The sequence below is a fragment of the Saccopteryx bilineata genome, chromosome 2, assembly GCF_036850765.1.
Source record: "Saccopteryx bilineata isolate mSacBil1 chromosome 2, mSacBil1_pri_phased_curated, whole genome shotgun sequence".
In the NCBI taxonomy this organism is placed as follows: domain Eukaryota; kingdom Metazoa; phylum Chordata; class Mammalia; order Chiroptera; family Emballonuridae; genus Saccopteryx; species Saccopteryx bilineata.
In genome coordinates, this window is record NC_089491.1 from 293,196,996 (window position 1) to 293,215,078 (window position 18,083).

Sequence of the window (18,083 nt, forward strand, 5' to 3'; positions counted from 1 at the left end):
TTTCATGTGACTGACTTCCAGTGAGCCCAGCATGCTTTCGTTTGCTCGTTGGCCATTGGTATTATCTGAGAATCACCTCTTTAAACATGCCACACAGTTTTCCAGTGATTTGTCTTTTTCTTGTTGAATGTAGAAATTAGGTCTCTGTTCTTTTTTTTTTTTTTTTTTGTATTTTTTTTTTTTTTCTGAAGCTGGAAACGGGGAGAGACAGTCAGACAGACTCCCGCATGCGCCCGACCGGGATCCACCCGGCACGCCCACCAGGGGTGACGCTCTGCCCACCAGGGGGCGATGCTCTGCCCCTCCGGGGCGTCGCTCCGCCATGACCAGAGCCACTCTAGCACCTGGGGCAGAGGCCAAGGAGCCATCCCCAGCGCCCGGGCCATCTTTGCTCCAATGGAGCCTTGGCTGCGGGAGGAGAAGAGAGAGACAGAGAGGAAGGAGGGGGAGGGTGGAGAAGCAAATGGCCCCTTCTCCTATGTGCCCTGGCCGGGAATCGAACCCGGGTCCCCCGCACGCCAGGCCGACGCTCTACCGCTGAGCCAACCGGCCAGGGCCAGGTCTCTGTTCTTAATAACATTCCTCTGTTTGTTGTCTGTGTTGAAATTATCTTCTCTCAGTGCAGTGTGAGGCTTTGAAGTTTATTTATGTAAAGTGTTTGGTTGTAGAGAATTTTAAATCTTTATGTAGTTCAATGTATTAATGTATTTTTTTTTAAGACTTGTACTTTATGAAGATCATAAACGTTGCCTGCATTGTTTTATTCCATTATTTTCAGTTTTGCTTTTCACATTTTGGACTTTGATTTATATGAATTTATATGTTGTGTACTGTATTCAGTAGTGCTCTACTTCTATTTATGTACTGTCCCATGTTGGGGGCCAGTTATCCAAGACTGTTTTTGAATAGTCGGTCCTTTCCTTGCTTTTTGTAATACTAACAACTCTGATACGGCATGTTATGTGTTGAGTTCTTTCTTGCGAGGACCTCTGTCCTTTACTATTTATCCGTTTGTCTGTCTCTAAACCAACAGCACACTTTTCTTGTCTTAACTTTATAAGAAGTCTTGATATTAAGTAGGTCTGTTTGGCCCCCACTATCTCCCTGGAAGTGTACGTTAACACACTTCATGTAATAAAATTCTTACATGTAGGTCTGATTCACTCAGCTAAACTATGGTTCTATAAGGGAAGTACAGTCTATATATTCAAGAATTGCACATGTACCTTCTTTTGCCTTTATTTTAACACACTAAATTTTTAAATAAAACTTTGTAAAAAAACAGTATTAAAAATACATCAAAATTTACTAATAAATATATATTTTCTTTGTATACCTGCAACTTGATAAACCAGAGATGTACAATTATTTGATGATTTCAGACCATTAAGTTAAGTTTCAAGGAAAAAGAAAACTGGTGTATTTGCAAAGACCATCATACAGAATACACAAGATAATTATGAAATAAAGCTGAGTTTTAAGGTGTCTACAGAGACATTCTAGATAGGAAAATGGATTCAAATACTGCTTGCAGACTAGTAATGCCACAATGCATGGGGGATATTTAACACTCATGTTCACTAGTCTGTGTGGTTTCTTCCTTTCAGACACACGTTCCTCCCTTCTGGCTCAATGAAGATCACAGAGGCCCGCATTTCAGATAGTGGGATGTATCTTTGTGTTGCCACAAACATTGCAGGGAACGTGACTCAGTCTGTTAAATTAAGTGTTCATGGTGAGTTCTGAAATGAAGGCATAGATATCTGTGTGCTGGCTTCAGGGAAATTCATCACCCCAGTTTCTTTGACAGTTAACCTCTAAATTGTATGTAACTAGAGAATAATTTCCTAAAATCTGAGATGTGATTTTTGTTAATTTACTCTGAAAGATTTATCTGCCATCTGTGAACAACTCTCCCCTTTTCCATTAAATGAGCAGTATGAAAAGGTTGGATCCCAGTTTTGCGAGATGTCCACAGTGACTTACGGTTACTGTTGATGCACAGTAATAAAAATTTGTTGAGACTGATGGCTTTTAGTAGAAGTGAATGTGAGTTCTCCAGGAAGAATTTAATGGTAATTAAATGGTCTTTTTACTATTCAGAGAGCACCAACAGCTGAAAACATTCTGCTTCCTGGGATTTTTAAACAACGTTAAAACTCTGTCGTCATCAGTCTGCTTTATTCCCTCCATTCATCATAATCTGTCCAGTTATCCATTCCACTATCATGTAGGCTAAGTCAGGCCTTGTGTAGGGGCCAGACTTTCTCAGATCGCACTGACCACGTATCACTCTCAGATTAATCACCGCAATAGTGTGTCTTATTGATTAAGGGATTTCAAATCCGATTCGAGTTACTCATTTACTAGCCCTACGTCACTGGGTGTATTACCTTTTCTCTCTTATCTAGTGTTCTCTTTCATAAAATAATGACAGTAATAGTATTAAACTTCTAAGGTTGTTCTTAGTGACAACCTTTAGAAAATAATGGTTAAATATTAAGTTTAAAAGAAAGGACAGACAGCTGGGGCTTTTTTAGAAGTGTAAGGTACATAAATCCTAATTCTATCCTTACAAGCATGTGGAATCCAGCAATACATGCCAGTGGTTTAGTAAATTATCTCATGTAAATTGCTAAAGAAAGGTAGATAAAGAGAAATAATAGAGACTTTAGGGTGCTTTTCTTCTCTGAAATTAGCAGAGGATACAATGAATAACTTTTATTACCGTCTGGTTTATACAGAGAGATTGAAAACTAAGAGTACAGGGAGAGAAACGCTTTTTGTTTTCTCTTGTACATTTTATAAATTACCTGGATTGCCTTTTAAGTGGGTTTTAAACCTTGAATTATTTACAAATGAAAGGAAACTTAACATTTTAAAATGTTTGCTCTTCCTGGAGTTTACGTATTTATTATGTCGCACAGTCCTTGCTGTACGCTGGTGTTGAAGAGGTTATTTTGCTGGGATTATCGAACAAACAGGTCTCAAGAAATTGACTCTCTTGCCTTCGATCACAGAGTTAGTAAGTGACCCGACCCTGGGTCCAAACCGAGGTTATTCCGCTTTGCCACACTGCCTCTTGGTAAGGCGCTCTCATTTACAGTGAGAAAAGGAAGGAAAAAATTAAAATATTGGATTATTAATGCCTATATTTTTTCCAGTTCCTCCAAAGATACAGCGTGGCCCTAAAGCTATGAAAGTCCAAGTTGGTCAAAGAGTGGACATTCCATGCAGTGCTCAGGGCACGCCTCTTCCTGTGATCACGTGGTTTAAAGGTGGCAGCGCCGTGCTGGTTGATGGAATGCAGCATGTTAACCATCTGGGCGGAACGCTAAGCATCAGCCAGGCCATGCTTTCAGATGCAGGCATATATACCTGTGTTGCTGCTAACATAGCAGGCAGCGATGAAACAGAGATAACACTCCATGTCCAAGGTGATTTGGGGGGGCATAGGTGGGGGTGGAGAGTGGGGGGGAGATCCCTGGAATCTATATACAAAATAGGTTGTCTTGGATAGTCTTGGATCAGTTTCAGAAGATTTCTGTAACCTTTATGGCTCTTCAGTTAACTCTGACAGGAGAACCATTACAGAAAGCAGTGAAACCACACCATTACTAAACCTGTATCTGTTTTTGCATGTTTACCTTTGAAAATGAAATTGCTAATGAATGAGGTAGATGATGGAGTCAATCCTAAATCACTGCCCCACCCACTGTCTTTGGTTTAGGAGAAATTGTGTGTACAGCGAGGTGGAGTAGGATTTTGCCTCATAATAGTAGCGTGTGCTCAGCATTGATCCCTTGAAAATCTAGTTCCACAGTTCCCTATCATGGTGTTGGTTGGCCTTGTTTAGAGGGTTTAAAGATCAATAATTATTACTTCAAGCTACAGATGTTTACCAAGCTCCTAGCAGGTGTTTATCCCGTTGTAGGCAGTGAGGAGAAAGTAGTGACAAGGACAAAAGCACCTGCTTGTGTGAGCTGTTCTACTGGGAATAGGCAGAGAGCGGGCAAACAAACAAATAAAAATACACATTGTGAGAAGTGCTAGGTGGAAAATTAAGATGGGGTGAGGCTCCCAGCACTTGGCTACTTTAGTTTGGATCCTCAGGTAGGACTTCTGTGAGAAGGTGATATTTAGAGTGAGATGTTGTTACAGTGAGAAACCAGCCATGTGGAAATCAAGGGGCAGAGCATTCCTGGTCAGGGAGACCACCAGTGCGGAGATAAGAAGGAAAGATAAGCAGGTGTCGTACTTAGCGTAGTACTCAATACTTTGTCCCTGTTACGTTGCACTTCTTTTTGGATGTGCAGCCAAGACGCTGTTGGAGAGTTTCTCCAGTTCACTCATCCACTCAGTAAACTTCAAGCACTTATGGTTATATTTTAAAGGGAGAGATGGGCATTGTAAAATAATCTCATAATTACAAACTGGTTAGTGCCATCCTGGAATGGTAGCAATATCTACATCTATAACAGAAAGCTGGATCAAAGAAGCCCTCCTTAGGGTAGGGACATGCCAGTTGAGATGTGAAGAATGGTTAGAAATGTGTTAGGTGACAGGCAGGGGTGCAGTAGAATGCGGCGGGGAGAGCCTTCCAGGAAAAGAACATAGAATGGGAAAGGGGGGAATGTGGCAGTCTGGATACACTGGAGTAAATCAATAACTCAGTCAATAAAAGATGCCTGCTTTCCAGACTGAATGCCGAGCAACCTGAGGCTGCACACGTGATCGTGAGCCAGGTTATCTGAGATCTAGGGACCCAGAGTGAGGTATTTAGACTTTATTTTAAGTGCAATGAAAAGACTTAGAGGCCGTATTATTGGGGAAGTGATATGGCAGAGTTTGTTTTTGAAAGGTCATTCTCTGGGCTGAGAATGGTTTAGCTAGAAAAGGTGAGAAGAAGCACCGGGAGACTTGAAGTGGTTTCCGGCAAAAGATGATGTTATTGGGACTGATGGAAAGTGTGGGATGGACTCAGAAAATAATCAGGATCGGAAAGCACCAGGAAATAGTGATGGATTACACTTGGGGAGTGAAGGATGTGGAGTGAATCCCACATGTATACATGAAATGAATGGATCGTGAGACTTTGGATGCACTGAGGGTGCACTGAAGAAAGGTGTACAACTTTATCCTACAGACAAAATGAATAAGAGTAATTACTATAATCGGTTAAGCCACATGTGGAGACTTGTGGCACAGAGAGACTATTCTGAGGGCTCTGTGGAATATGAATCCACATGGGCACATGTTTGAGGAAAAGACCCCAATGAGAAACCTATTGAAATACAATATTTCCCCATATATAAGATGCTCCCATATATAAAACACACCTTAATTTTGGGGCCTGAATTTTGAAAAAAAAAATGTATTGCATAAAGTTATTGAACTCAAGTTTGATTCATCATAAAATTTATACAATTCCTCATCCATGCGAAAAAGCGGGAAATGCAAATAAAAAAATATCTCCAACCACTATATAAGATACACCCAGTTTTTAGATCCCAAATTTTTCAAAAAAAGGTGCATCTTATACATGGGAAAATATGGTAGCTCTTTAAGGGTTTGGAATACGTGACAGTAGGGTAGTGGGGAAGGTACAGGTGTGTGAAGTGTATGGCATTATGTGACTGATTGGATGTGGAGGCCAGGGTAAGGGAAAAAGACACAGACTTTGGGTGGAGCATGGTGTCTTAGCTGAAGGAATAAAGGAAACAGGACAGGATGGTGGGAAGCACTCAATAACGAGTTTTTGCGGGAATGTTAGGAGTTTTAGATCCCTGGGTCATGTCTGGATAGGAATGTCTGGGAGTTAGAAATATGAGTTGTATTTACAAGAACTAGGAAAGACATCAACTCACCAATGTAGATGGTCAGTGATGCTTTGGGAGAGTTTGATATTGCCCACAGAAAGCCTGTGATAATGCTTTTTTTTTTTTAATAGAACCACCTACACTAGAAGATCTAGAACCTCCGTATAACTCTCCTTTCCAAGAACGAGTGGCCAATCAGCGCATTGCATTTCCATGTCCTGCGAAAGGTGTGTAGTATTTAGATGCATGAGCATTGGAGTATGTAATGTTGTTCCAAAATTCTACATTGAGCCTAAGACATCAGTTTATAAAATTTTACTTGTGAGTCCTTGTTTTAATATTTGGGTGTAATGGAAACCAATCCCTCCTTCAAATAACAGCTCTTTGAATAGGTATTTGTTCCTCTCGGGAATTTTCTTTCCTTCAGTGAAAGGCCTTTTGCCCTTTCAGACTTCTCTCATCTAGCGTGTCTTCCTTGTCGTTTCTGCTCTTTCCCATTACTTCTCAGTTCATTCTATTTTGACAAGACTTCTCCATAAAATGTGGCCCCTCGGGCTATTCACAATAACCACATTGATCTCACTCAGTTTAAAATATAAATTAGTACTATTCCTTGTTTGTTCTGGATACTTCTCTTGTATAAAGCTCTTTTCTTAGATATACCCTCTACTGGTAATTCTAGAGCCAGGCTGCAACCTGGCCCTCTGAGACTTGTCCAACCCCTTCTCTCCTTGAATTTCTATCTACCATGTGTCCTGGCAGGAGATTGTTATTATCTCTTCTGGGGGATGTGAGAGAGGCACTCACTCTCAACCTTACTGTGGATGCCCACCAGGTGGTTAAGAACCTCTTTTCTTTCATGTCTGCATTCGTTTCAATGACCCAAAATGGTTGGAAGCAGTTCTGGCAAAGTCCAAGCAGGGTTCTTTTCAGAAGCTCCTGAAGGGCCCCATGCGCTGGGACCATTAGTCCCCCTGATGGGCACCTCTTGGCAGTTGTTCTGGGGCAGTTGATAGGCCTGGTGCCTCTCTTTCTGTCGCGAGGTTTCGCATCTCTCAACAGTAGCTCTCACCAATGATTATTTCTACCAACATTAAAAAATAACATTAACAAGCTTTTCAATGTCGAAAGAATTATCAATTCATATTCCCAGAGTTAGTGAGGGAAGGAGGCAAGGCTTGCAGAGGAAACCTTTGGAAGGGTTTGGGTTCATGTAAGTACTGTGGGTTCTCACTACTGCTAGACCCCCGCCATTGGTCACTGTTGCTCCTTGATATCCACTTGGACCCCTGACTTCTGAGCTGACTTGGACTTCCCTTTTCCATGTTGTCAAACCTCCTCTTCCTTGTTCCCCATTTCCACTGGAGATAGAATGATATGGTTTATGTAAGCTAGCTTGATGCCTGTTTGTTCTCTTCTGCAATGAATTTCATTTTGTCCATGCTTCTACCGTTTATAAATGAAAGATAATGCAACTTATTTCTTTGCTTGTTAGTTTACTCTTTCAGTTATTAACTCAACAAATATTAAGTGAGAAGTCTGAGTGAAATCCATAAAGGAATGAGGGGGATATAAAGAAATGAGGAAACGATTTTATCTTTTTTTTCCTTGACAACATGGACGGCGGCAAGCCACCAGGTCACCTTCTCTTCCTTGTCAGTCAGTAGAACAATGAAATAGGCCTATGTTTATTTTTCTCACAAATACAATTTTCATTGTCAACTTTTATAATTCCTTAACTCAATTTGAGTTTAGCCTTAATGACACATTATCTATATTCCTGCCATTCTTTTGTACTTATCTTTGATTATATGACCATTCTTTCATATTTTTATTGTCCTTTAATGTAAAATTATTAGCAATGTATTATGTATTAATTTTAATTAATGTGCTTTACTTCTGCCTTTATGAAAGAATAAGTAAATTTTAAGGTACTTATAAGAGTGCCTGACACAGTGTTTGCTAAATAAATACATTCTTAGTACAAAGTTAATGTTTGTCTATTTCCAGGATATCCTTTTGGCTCTGTTCTGCCCTTCAGAATGGTTTCATCACTTTTACACACAAGCCTATCACACTGTTGGTCATATAAAAATAAATCCAGGGGCCCTGGCCGGTTGGCTCAGCGGTAGAGCGTCCGCCTGGCGTGCGGGGGACCCGGGTTCGATTCCCGGCCAGGGCACATAGGAGAAGCGCCCATTTGCTTCTCCACGCCCCCCCTCCTTCCTCTCTGTCTCTCTCTTCCCCTCCCGCAGCCAAGGCTCCATTGGAGCAAAGATGGCCCGGGTGCTGGGGATGGCTCCTTGGCCTCTGCCCCAGGCGCTAGAGTGGCTCTGGTCGCGGCAGAGCGACGCCCCCTGGTGGGCAGAGCATCACCCCTGGTGGGCGTGCCGGGTGGATCCCGGTCGGGCGCATGCGGGAGTCTGTCTGACTGTCTCTCCCCGTTTCCAGCTTCGGGAAAAAAAAAAAAAAATCCAGGATATTAATTCTACTCACTGCTTTATAAACGCTCTTTTCAGAAAAAAAAAAGGGTCAAGATTTATTCTATTGTCCTAGGTTTAACAATATGAGGCCTCCAGAAGATGTGTGGACAGTAGAAGTTCCTCCCCTCTGCTCTATCAAGCCTATTTAAAATGTGAATTACAAAGCATCATTCCATTACATCTTTTGTGCACTCTTCTTGGTTGGGCAATTTTTGTGTTTATTCCTGTGATAGTATCTTATTTTCACTCTTCCTTTGTTTTCATCCAAAACCTCCTCATAAATCAAGCCTATTTGATTAACATAGTTTTTCCTTGCTAAGCACCGTGAACTCGCTAAAGAAAATGCTTCACTTTGCTTGCAATCATCTGAACATCTTGATAAAAATACCTTTGATCAGACTCTACACTAGAGCTCATAAGTCTCTTAAGACTAATCAGGAAATAAAGATGTTAAATACTATATGCTCTTTAAAATTCCATGCCAGGAGAAGGATCTCAAAAGTAGCATAGTATATTAGGGTATAAAAGATACTCATGACAAAAATTTTGTTTCTCCTCAATATACTTGATATTTAATGGTGATTTCTAACTTTGTGGTAAAATGTCACTCGGTTTTAATTCCTTTCTTAGGTACCCCAAAACCAACCATCAAGTGGTTACGAAATGGTAGAGAGCTGACAGGCAGAGAGCCTGGTGTTTCTATCTTAGAAGATGGCACGTTGTTGGTTATTGCTTCTGTTACACCGTATGACAATGGGGAGTACATCTGTGTGGCAGTCAATGAAGCTGGGACCACAGAAAAAAAATATAACCTCAAAGTCCATGGTAAATACCACTAAAAATGCTCAAGTCGTATAATTGAGTATGTGACATTTTCAAATTATTATAATATGTTATTCTCTCAGTGTAGTATTTAATGTTAATGTGAATAGTAATGTTATCAAACAAAAAACTGGTGATCTGATTGCAATTAAAGATTGACTAATTTTATTAAAATGTAATGTAATTTTTGATTGTGACTTATTTTTCCATTTTCATTTAATTTATTGGGGTGACATTGGTTAATAAAATTGAATGGGTTTCAGGTGTGCAGTTCTATTAATACATCATCTGTATATTGTACTGTGTGTTCAGCAGCCCAAGTCAAGTCTCCTTCTATCACCATTCAGACCCCAATACCTCTTCTACTTCTCCCCAACCCCCCTTTCCCTCTGGTAATCACCATACTATTGTCTGTGACTAAATTTTGTTTTTATTTTTCCTTTGCTTAATCCCGTCATCTATATCATTCAAAATTCAGATGGTAAAAAAAAGATACATAGCCATAAGTCTCATGACCCTGGGCTGATCTATCTACGAATTCTCCCTAGGGCCAAAGAAAGTTGTTAGCTGTGTGTGTGTGTGTGTGTGTGTGTGTGTGTGTGTGTGTGTATTTCCAGGGATATTTATACATATGCAAAGAAATATAAATATGCATTTTATCCTCATTTTATATCCATTACTCTGCACCTTGTCTGTGTCACTAAAAAGATCTATCTATTCAATATTCCTTAACTCGTACTAAACCTACATACATGCCACTTATAGTTATGCTATTTACTTAACCTTCCTCTATTAATGACAAATATTTAGGTTATTACCAGTTTTTGCTATTATAAATAACACTCCAATGAAAACCTTGTACCTTTGTCATTTTGTCAAATCTGTATATCTTTTAAAATTGGATGGATTTGAAGGCCCTGGCAGGTTTGCTCAGTGGTAGAGCATCGGCCTGGTGTGCAGGAGTCCCGGGTTCGATTCCTGGTCAGGGCACATAGGAGAAGCGCCCATCTGCTTCTCCACCTCTCCCCCTCTCCTTCCTCTCTGTCTCTCTCTTCCCCTCCCGCAGCCAAGGCTCCATTGGAGCAAAGATGGCCCAGGCGCTGAGGATAGCTCTGTGGCCTCTGCCTTAGGCGCTAGGATGGCTCTGGTTGCAGCAGAGCAATGCTCCAGATGGGCAGAGCATCGCCCCCTGGTGGGCATGCCAGGTGGATCCTGATCAGGTGCATGTGGGAGACTGTCTGACTGCCTCCCCATTTCCAACTTCAGAAAAATTAAATAAATAAATAAAATTGGATGGATTTTGGCTTCCACAGACCCTGGGCAATATTGACTCCTATCAGGAAAGCAGTGAAGTCCATGTGATTTAATTAAGACCCTAGCAATTCGTATTTTGAGTGATATATGCACTGAATAGGTTCTCCCTTAAATGTATCCTAAAGGGTATTCTCAGGTCAAAACTCTGAAATAATGAAGTAAAAATTCAGTAAGGATTACTTAAAATGTATTGGCCAAGACTTTTCATTTTCTATTAAGGCATATGCTTAAATATGACCAGCCTTTCTAGCTATCAGCTATCCCAGAATTTTCTTTCTAAAGGCCTGTGCAAAGAAACTTTATATGATGTCATATTTATTATAAAATAACCTAGCCGTGACTCCTCTCTTTTTGCAGTTCCTCCTGTAATTAAAGATAAAGAACAAGTAACAAATGTGTCCGTGTTGGTCAATCAGCTGACCAATCTTTTTTGTGAAGTTGAAGGGACTCCATCTCCCATCATTACGTGGTACAAAGATGATGTCCAGGTAAATGGAGACATCCACACTTGCATAATGTCTTGCCTCTGCCTCTGGAAAAAAAAAAATCATTCAGATATGACTTTCTTCTTAGTAATAATATAAAATTTTTCCTTGAATTTTTGATTATGCATTCTTATTAGGATTGGACATAACACTGACCATTTTGACCCTTACAGGTGACTGAAAGCAGCACTATTCAGATTGTGAACAACGGGAAGACATTAAAGCTCTTCAAAGCCGCTCCAAAGGATGCGGGGAGATATTCCTGCAAAGCGATTAATGTGGCAGGCACTTCTCAGAAGTATTTCAACATCAATGTGCTAGGTAAGGAAAACATTCTTTCAAAAACAGTACAAATCAGGGGCATTTCTTATACAGGTTAGAGCTGACTGAATAAGTAAGGAGAAAAATACATTGATAGAACAATTATTCATATCAGGATCATTTTTGTTGTTAAATATATATTAAACAGAATCATAGTTTGTGGAAATTTGAAAGTTTTCAATTATTTATCATACAGAGAAGTTTATGGGTGTTTGATACTATTTTGTACATAAAATAGTAAATTATTAATACTACTCTTGTCAGTTTCTCCAGTTAGATGGGCAGGAAATCCTCTAGGAAGTAACTGTATAGAATGGTGCAAAGTAAAACTCATTCATGCTGTCGACATCTCCTGAAGCTGCTAGATTGCACTTGAACTGGGGATGGTGGAAAATGCACCTTCCCCTGCATTCTGTTTAATTTTTGTAACTAAATCACCTCAGCTCTGATTCTAATTAAGGGGCGAAATTCTGAGAACAGGCTGTAATAAATTGGGGTACAAAACATTTTAAATTTTTAAATGGTAAGCATAAATTTAAACTTTTATTATTTTAGTGTCTGAAATTATATTTGCCAATTTCAGTTTACACAGTGATAAGATGACTTCCTCTCTTTTCAATATTTTGCTCATCAAAATAGTCATGTGTATGATTTATAAGTCTGGGGTGGAAATAGGTCTAGGAATGGTGTTGCATTAAAATTACCATACAAACCTGTTATAACATAAAAATAATCTCAGTGATCTTCTTCAAGCCTGAAGTACTTTGCATTTCCTATGTTACCGTTACTATATTGAAGTATTGGCTATAAAAACTAATCTTTTCTGCCATTGATCTCACTGGCATTTCTCTTGGCACACTCATTTGCTTTGAAGTCTATGTGCTGATGATTCCCAAATTCTTATCTCCAGCCCAGATTTATTCTGTGAACGCTAGTGTATGCACATAATCTTCTCCACAGTATCTTGACTTAAATATCTTTGTGGCATGGTAAACAGAATGGTTTCAATGAATGTCTGTTCTGGTCACCTTCACTGATCCCTATCATAGCGACCAGCACGTCCAGCCATCCACTTGCTTCTGCCAGAACCTGGTACTCATTCTTCCTTTTTTCCTCCTGAGCCTTAAATCTATGTCCTTTTAAATCTGCTTCCTAATTCCATGTTGAATTATTTACTCCTTTCCATTTCTGCTGTGAAAGTATCATTTATAAGCTGAATTAATACAGGGCAGGCAAAAGTAGGTTTTGTGTTTCTTGTATTCACAACTGTAAACCTGTTTTTATCCCACCTTGTATAATACCCTCCATAGTGCTCCCTTTAATCCACTCTTTTCCACGGGAATCCATTCTTCATTCAACAGCCAGTGTGGTCTTAAAACAGGCATGGCCAACATACGGCCCAGGGGCCGCATCTGGCCCGCGTAATGAGTTTATGAGGCCTGCGATTAAATTTTTTAATATTCTCCGCAACTTTAAAATCTCAGCTACTCAGAAGCAGAAGCATCTCTGATTTTTGGAAATTGAGATATTTAAGAAGATAATGATACACAGAAAAGAATTCCACATGTGACTAATCTAGGGTTAACTTCCAATAATTGGTTGAATGGATTCGCGATACTTCTTTAGTTTTTAAAAAATTCCATTATAACAATTTACAACTTTTGTACTCTTCTGTACTCAATATGAACTGTTTGACATTTAGCAGCAATGTGAAACCCACATTCTTTTAGGCAGAGTTTGCCAGTGCGCACCCAAGTTCAAACAATTCGTTTTTTTTTTTTTTTTTTCTTTTACAGCGACAGAGAGAGAGAGTCAGAGAGGGATAGACAGGCAGGAATGGAGAGATGAGAAGCATCAATCATTAGTTTTTCATTGAGCGTTACAACACCTTAGTTGTTCATTGATTGCTTTCTCATATGTGCCTTGACTGCAGGCCTTCAGCAGACTAAGTAACCCCTTGCTTGAGCCAGCAACCTTGGGCTCAAGCTGGTGAGCTTTTTTTGCTCAAACCAGATGAGCCCGCGCTCAAGCTGGCGACCTCGGGGTCTCGAACCTGGGTCTTCCGCATCCCAGTCCGACGCTTTACCCACTGCGCCACCGCCTGGTCAGGCTCGTTTTTTTGTGGTCAAGTGTGCTGAATCAAGTGGCATTGTAGCATAGACAACAGCTGCAGATGATAACTGAAGACATGTCCAGACTGTTTGTAAAACGAAATAATTGTTTTATTTGCGATATAACCCCTTCAAGCTCATTCTATTAATTAAATATTGTTTTGATTGATTGCGATACAGTTTGGATATTTATACAAAATGTAATTATATTTTCATTAAAAAATATTTTTATTAAAATAATAGTGTATATTAAAATTTTTTCACTCACATTTATTTTTTTTTATTTTTATTTTTTTTTGTATTTTTCTGAAGCTGGAAACGGGGAGAGACAGTCAGACAGACTCCCACATGCGCCCGACCGGGATCCACCCGGCACGCCCACCAGGGGCGACGCTCTGCCCACCAGGGGGTGATGCTCTGCCCCTCCGGGGCGTCGCTCTGCTGCGACCAGAGCCACTCTAGCGCCTGGGGCAGAGGCCAAGGAGCCATCCCCAGCGCCCGGGCCATCCTTGCTTCAATGGAGCCTTGACTGCGGGAGGGGAAGAGAGAGACAGAGAGGAAGGAGGGGGTGGGGATGGAGAAGCAAATGGGTGCTTCTCCTATGTGCCCTGGCTGGGAATCGAACCCAGGTCCCCCTCACGCCAGGCCGACGCTCTACCGCTGAGCCAACCGGCCAGAGCTACATTTATTCATAAACAAATTACATAATAAAATTATGTTTCCTTAAGCGAATCATTTTTGTATTTTACATTTTTTAATTTTAATATTTCATCTGGCCCGTGAAAAAAAGTTTTCTTTCTAATCTGGCCTGGGGACAAAAACTGTTGGCCATGCCTGTCTTAAAACGTAAACCTGATCACACCCCTCCCTGATAAAACTGGTCAGTGGCTGAAAATGAAACCCTTTATTTTCCTGAAGATGAGAAATATCTTAACATGATGCAAAGGGGGCAGATTAGAAGGTCAGGAAAGTGTACAGGAACTTTCCAATATTCTTGTTAATTCAAGAATAAAAACTAGCACGGTCAACATTATACTCCTATCCAATTTTAGCAGAGGAGCCCTGTAAAAGAGGAAAGGATAGCATATTTCAAGCAGCACTATAGTGTAATATGTGATAATTTGAACATTCTAACATTGATGTTGGTTATGTCATTCTTTATGTAAAATATATAGCAGTAATAAATTGTATTATATATATTTCATTGCTCACTTATAATTCTAAACTTTTTTTGTACTTGGGTTTCACACTCCTCAAAATGAGTGAAATGAGTTCTATGCTACCAAGAATTGTCCTTCTATCAACTCTTTCATGAATGTGTACCTATATCTGAATTTAACATTTAGTTCTATAGATGTAATATGAAAAGGGATTATTGTGTGATAATTTTAACAGTAAGATCTTGCTAAAATACAGTAGAAATCATTATCTGACCGCTTCTCCCCACACACTCATTTTGCAAAGTTATAAATTTTCATAATAAAATGTCTTTGTTCAAGTCCCACCCACCATAATAGGTGCCAACTCCCCAAATGAAGTCTCAGTTGTCCTCAACCACGACACCACCCTTGAATGCCAGGTCAAAGGCACTCCCTTCCCAGTTATTGACTGGTTCAAAGATGGCAAGTGAGTATCTTTTCTTTATTTGTTGCCAAGGTCCAAGTGATAGGAAATAGATATGTAAATGTATGTGGATTTTCTCCCTCTTAATTATTTTACCACATGGAGAATTACTCAATGAACATGACACAAAAGCCACATAGCTCAAACAGTGGTCTCAAAGTCCTATAACGCCTTTCATTCTTATGAATTACAAGGCTCTTTAGAATTGCTGGGGATTTTATTTTAAAAACATAGAGAGTTGAGATTCAGAAGATGGCAGCGGAATGGGCGGATGCACAGACGCCCAGCTCTCAACACCAAACTGGAATACAAATCAATTTAGAAAAAATCAGCATGAAAAACCAACACTGAACTGCAAGAACAGCTCTCAAAAACCAAGGAGCAAAGAGGAAGCCACAATAATCCTGGTAAGGAGTGCCTGAATCTCCTCTGCTTACAGGAACGGAAGGAGGGGGGTGAGGCTGAGAGCCCAGAGAGGATTTCACAGAGGAAAAAGAGCAGAAACTACTGCTCACAGCCACTTGCCTGGCAACCAGGGAGCAAGGTGGGTTGAAAAGACCAGCTTATCTCCCAAGTGGAAAAGACAGGGAGAGGGACAGACTGTGAGGGGCTAAGGTATGCAAGAAACAAAATAAAAAAGCTGACTCATTCGTGCTGGAGGCGGCCATAGCTGGGGGAGGAACTGAACCTTTCACAAAACAGAGCTGAAGTGCTTCCGGATCAGAGATCTCCAGACATCTATCCAGCTTCAATCAGCACAACAAGACACAGCTGAAAACAAGAAGTGGGGAGGAGGGGCAGTAACTCAGGTCTCCATGGAGATCTGAGATACACCTCCCCCTACTGAAGCTGAGAAAAAACCCTGCCCCCAGTGAGATTAGTTGGTGGAAGAGACCTTCAGTGTCTCAGGTTACACCCACAGCATACCTGGTTACAGTTTCAAGGAAGCCCCCTGCTGAGATCAGTTAACAAGACTATCACCTGTTAAGAAAACAAACAAATCAAGACTTCAAAGCTGCCCAAATCCGAAAGTGGATTACAAATAATAGCTGATACCAACCCACGAAGACCTAAAAATAACACAACTGAAAACTGGAGGCAGACAACACCAAGCCTAGACTCAACCACCTCTACAAATAAAAAAATTAAAAAAAAGAAGATGAGAAGACAAAGGAGTGCAATCCAAATGAAACCACAAGAGACACCTTCGAGAGATGAACTGAGTGATATGGAAATAATCAAACTCCCAGATGCGGAGTTCAAAATAATGATTGTAAGGATGCTTAGGGATCTTAGAACAACAATGGAGGGGCAGTTTGAAAACCTAAATAAAGAAATAGCAAGTATAAAAAAGAATCAGTTGGAGACGACAAATACAATATCAGAATTAAAGACCACAATGGAAGGAATTAAAAACAGGATCGATAGAGCAGAGGATCGAATCAGCGAGTTAGAAGACAACTGGAATGAAGGCATGAAAGCAGAGAAGAAAAGAGAAAAAAGACTCAAAAAGTCAGAGGAAACTCTTAGAGAGCTCTGTGACAACATGAAGAGAAATAACATCCGCATCATAGGGGTTCCTGAAGAAGAAGAAAAAGAACAAGGAATAGAGACTTTGTTCAATCATATCATAGCTGAAAACTTCCCTAAATTAATGCAAGAGAAACTCTCACAAATCCAAGAAGCACAGAGGACTCCATTAAAGAGAAACCCAAAGAAACCTACACCAAGACACATCATAATTAAAATACCAAAGCTAAGCGATAAAGAGAAAATATTAAAAGCTGCAAGAGAAAAAAAAGTTATCACCTACAAAGGAGCCCCCATAAGGATGACATCTGACTTCTCAACAGAAACACTTGAGGCCAGAAGGGAATGGCAAGAAATATTCAAAGTAATGCAGAACAAGAACCTACAACCAAGACTACTTTATCCAGCAAGGCTATCGTTTAAAATTGAAGGAGAAATAAAAAGCTTCCCAGACAAAAAACAACTCAAGGAATTCATTACAACCAAACCAATGCTGCAGGAAATATTAAGGGGCCTGGTGTAAACAGATAAAGTGGGAAAAGAATACAGAAAAAAAAAAAAAAAAGGAATACACCTTTAAAGAAGAAAATGGCAATAAACAACTACATATCAATAATAACCTTAAATGTAAATGGATTAAATGATCCAATCAAAAGACATAGGGTAGCTGCGTGGATAAGAAAACAGGACCCATACATATGTTGTCTACAAGAGACACACCTTAGAACAAAAGACACACACAGATTGAAGGTAAAAGGATGGAAAAAAACGTTTCATGCAAACGGAAATGAAAAAAAAAGCTGGGGTAGCAATACTTATATCAGACAAATTGGACTTTAAAACAAAGGATATAGTAAGAGATAAAGAAGGCCACTACATAATGATAAAGGGAGTAATCCAACAGGAAGATATAACTATTATAAATATCTATGCACCTAATATAGGAGCACCCAAATATATAAAACAGACTTTGATGGATTTAAAGGGCGAGATCAACAGCAATACTATAATAGTAGGGGATTTCAATACCCCACTAACATCACTAGATAGATCCTCAAGAAAGAAAATTAACAAAGAAACAGCAGACTTATTGGAAACACTAGATCAACTCGATTTAATAGATATCTTCAGAACATTTCACCCTAAAGCAGCAGAATATACATTCTTTTCAAGTGCTCATGGTACATTCTCTAGGATAGACCACATGTTAGGGCACAAAAGTGTTCTCAACAAATTTAAGAAGACTGAAATCATATCAAGCACTTTCTCCGATCACAACGGCATGAAACTAGAAATGAATCACAACAGAAAAGCTCAAAAATTCTCAAACACATGGAAACTAAATAGCAGGGTGTTAAATAATGAATGGATTAAGAATGAGATCAAAGAAGAAATAAAGAAGTTCCTAGAAACGAATGACAATGAGCATACAACAACTCAAAATTTATGGGACACAGCGAAAGCAGTGCTGAGAGGGAAGTTCATAGCACTACAGGCACACTTTCAGAAGCTAGAAAAAGCTCAAATAAACAACTTAACCCTGCATCTAAAAGAATTAGAAAAAGAACAGCAAGT

At 39.8% G+C, this 18,083-nt stretch overlaps 1 protein-coding gene across 1 annotated transcript in view; it reads left to right on the forward strand.

The window, feature by feature from the left end:
* Positions 1–18,083, forward strand: part of HMCN1 (hemicentin 1) — a 431,303-nt gene that overhangs the window by 228,766 nt on the left and 184,454 nt on the right. The window contains exons 23-29 of the mRNA XM_066261348.1: positions 1,608–1,735; positions 3,165–3,437; positions 5,951–6,046; positions 8,933–9,127; positions 10,796–10,926; positions 11,097–11,244; positions 14,855–14,981. Of these exons, the coding sequence (XP_066117445.1) occupies positions 1,608–1,735; positions 3,165–3,437; positions 5,951–6,046; positions 8,933–9,127; positions 10,796–10,926; positions 11,097–11,244; positions 14,855–14,981 (1,098 nt within the window). The remainder of the gene's footprint in view (positions 1–1,607; positions 1,736–3,164; positions 3,438–5,950; positions 6,047–8,932; positions 9,128–10,795; positions 10,927–11,096; positions 11,245–14,854; positions 14,982–18,083) is intronic.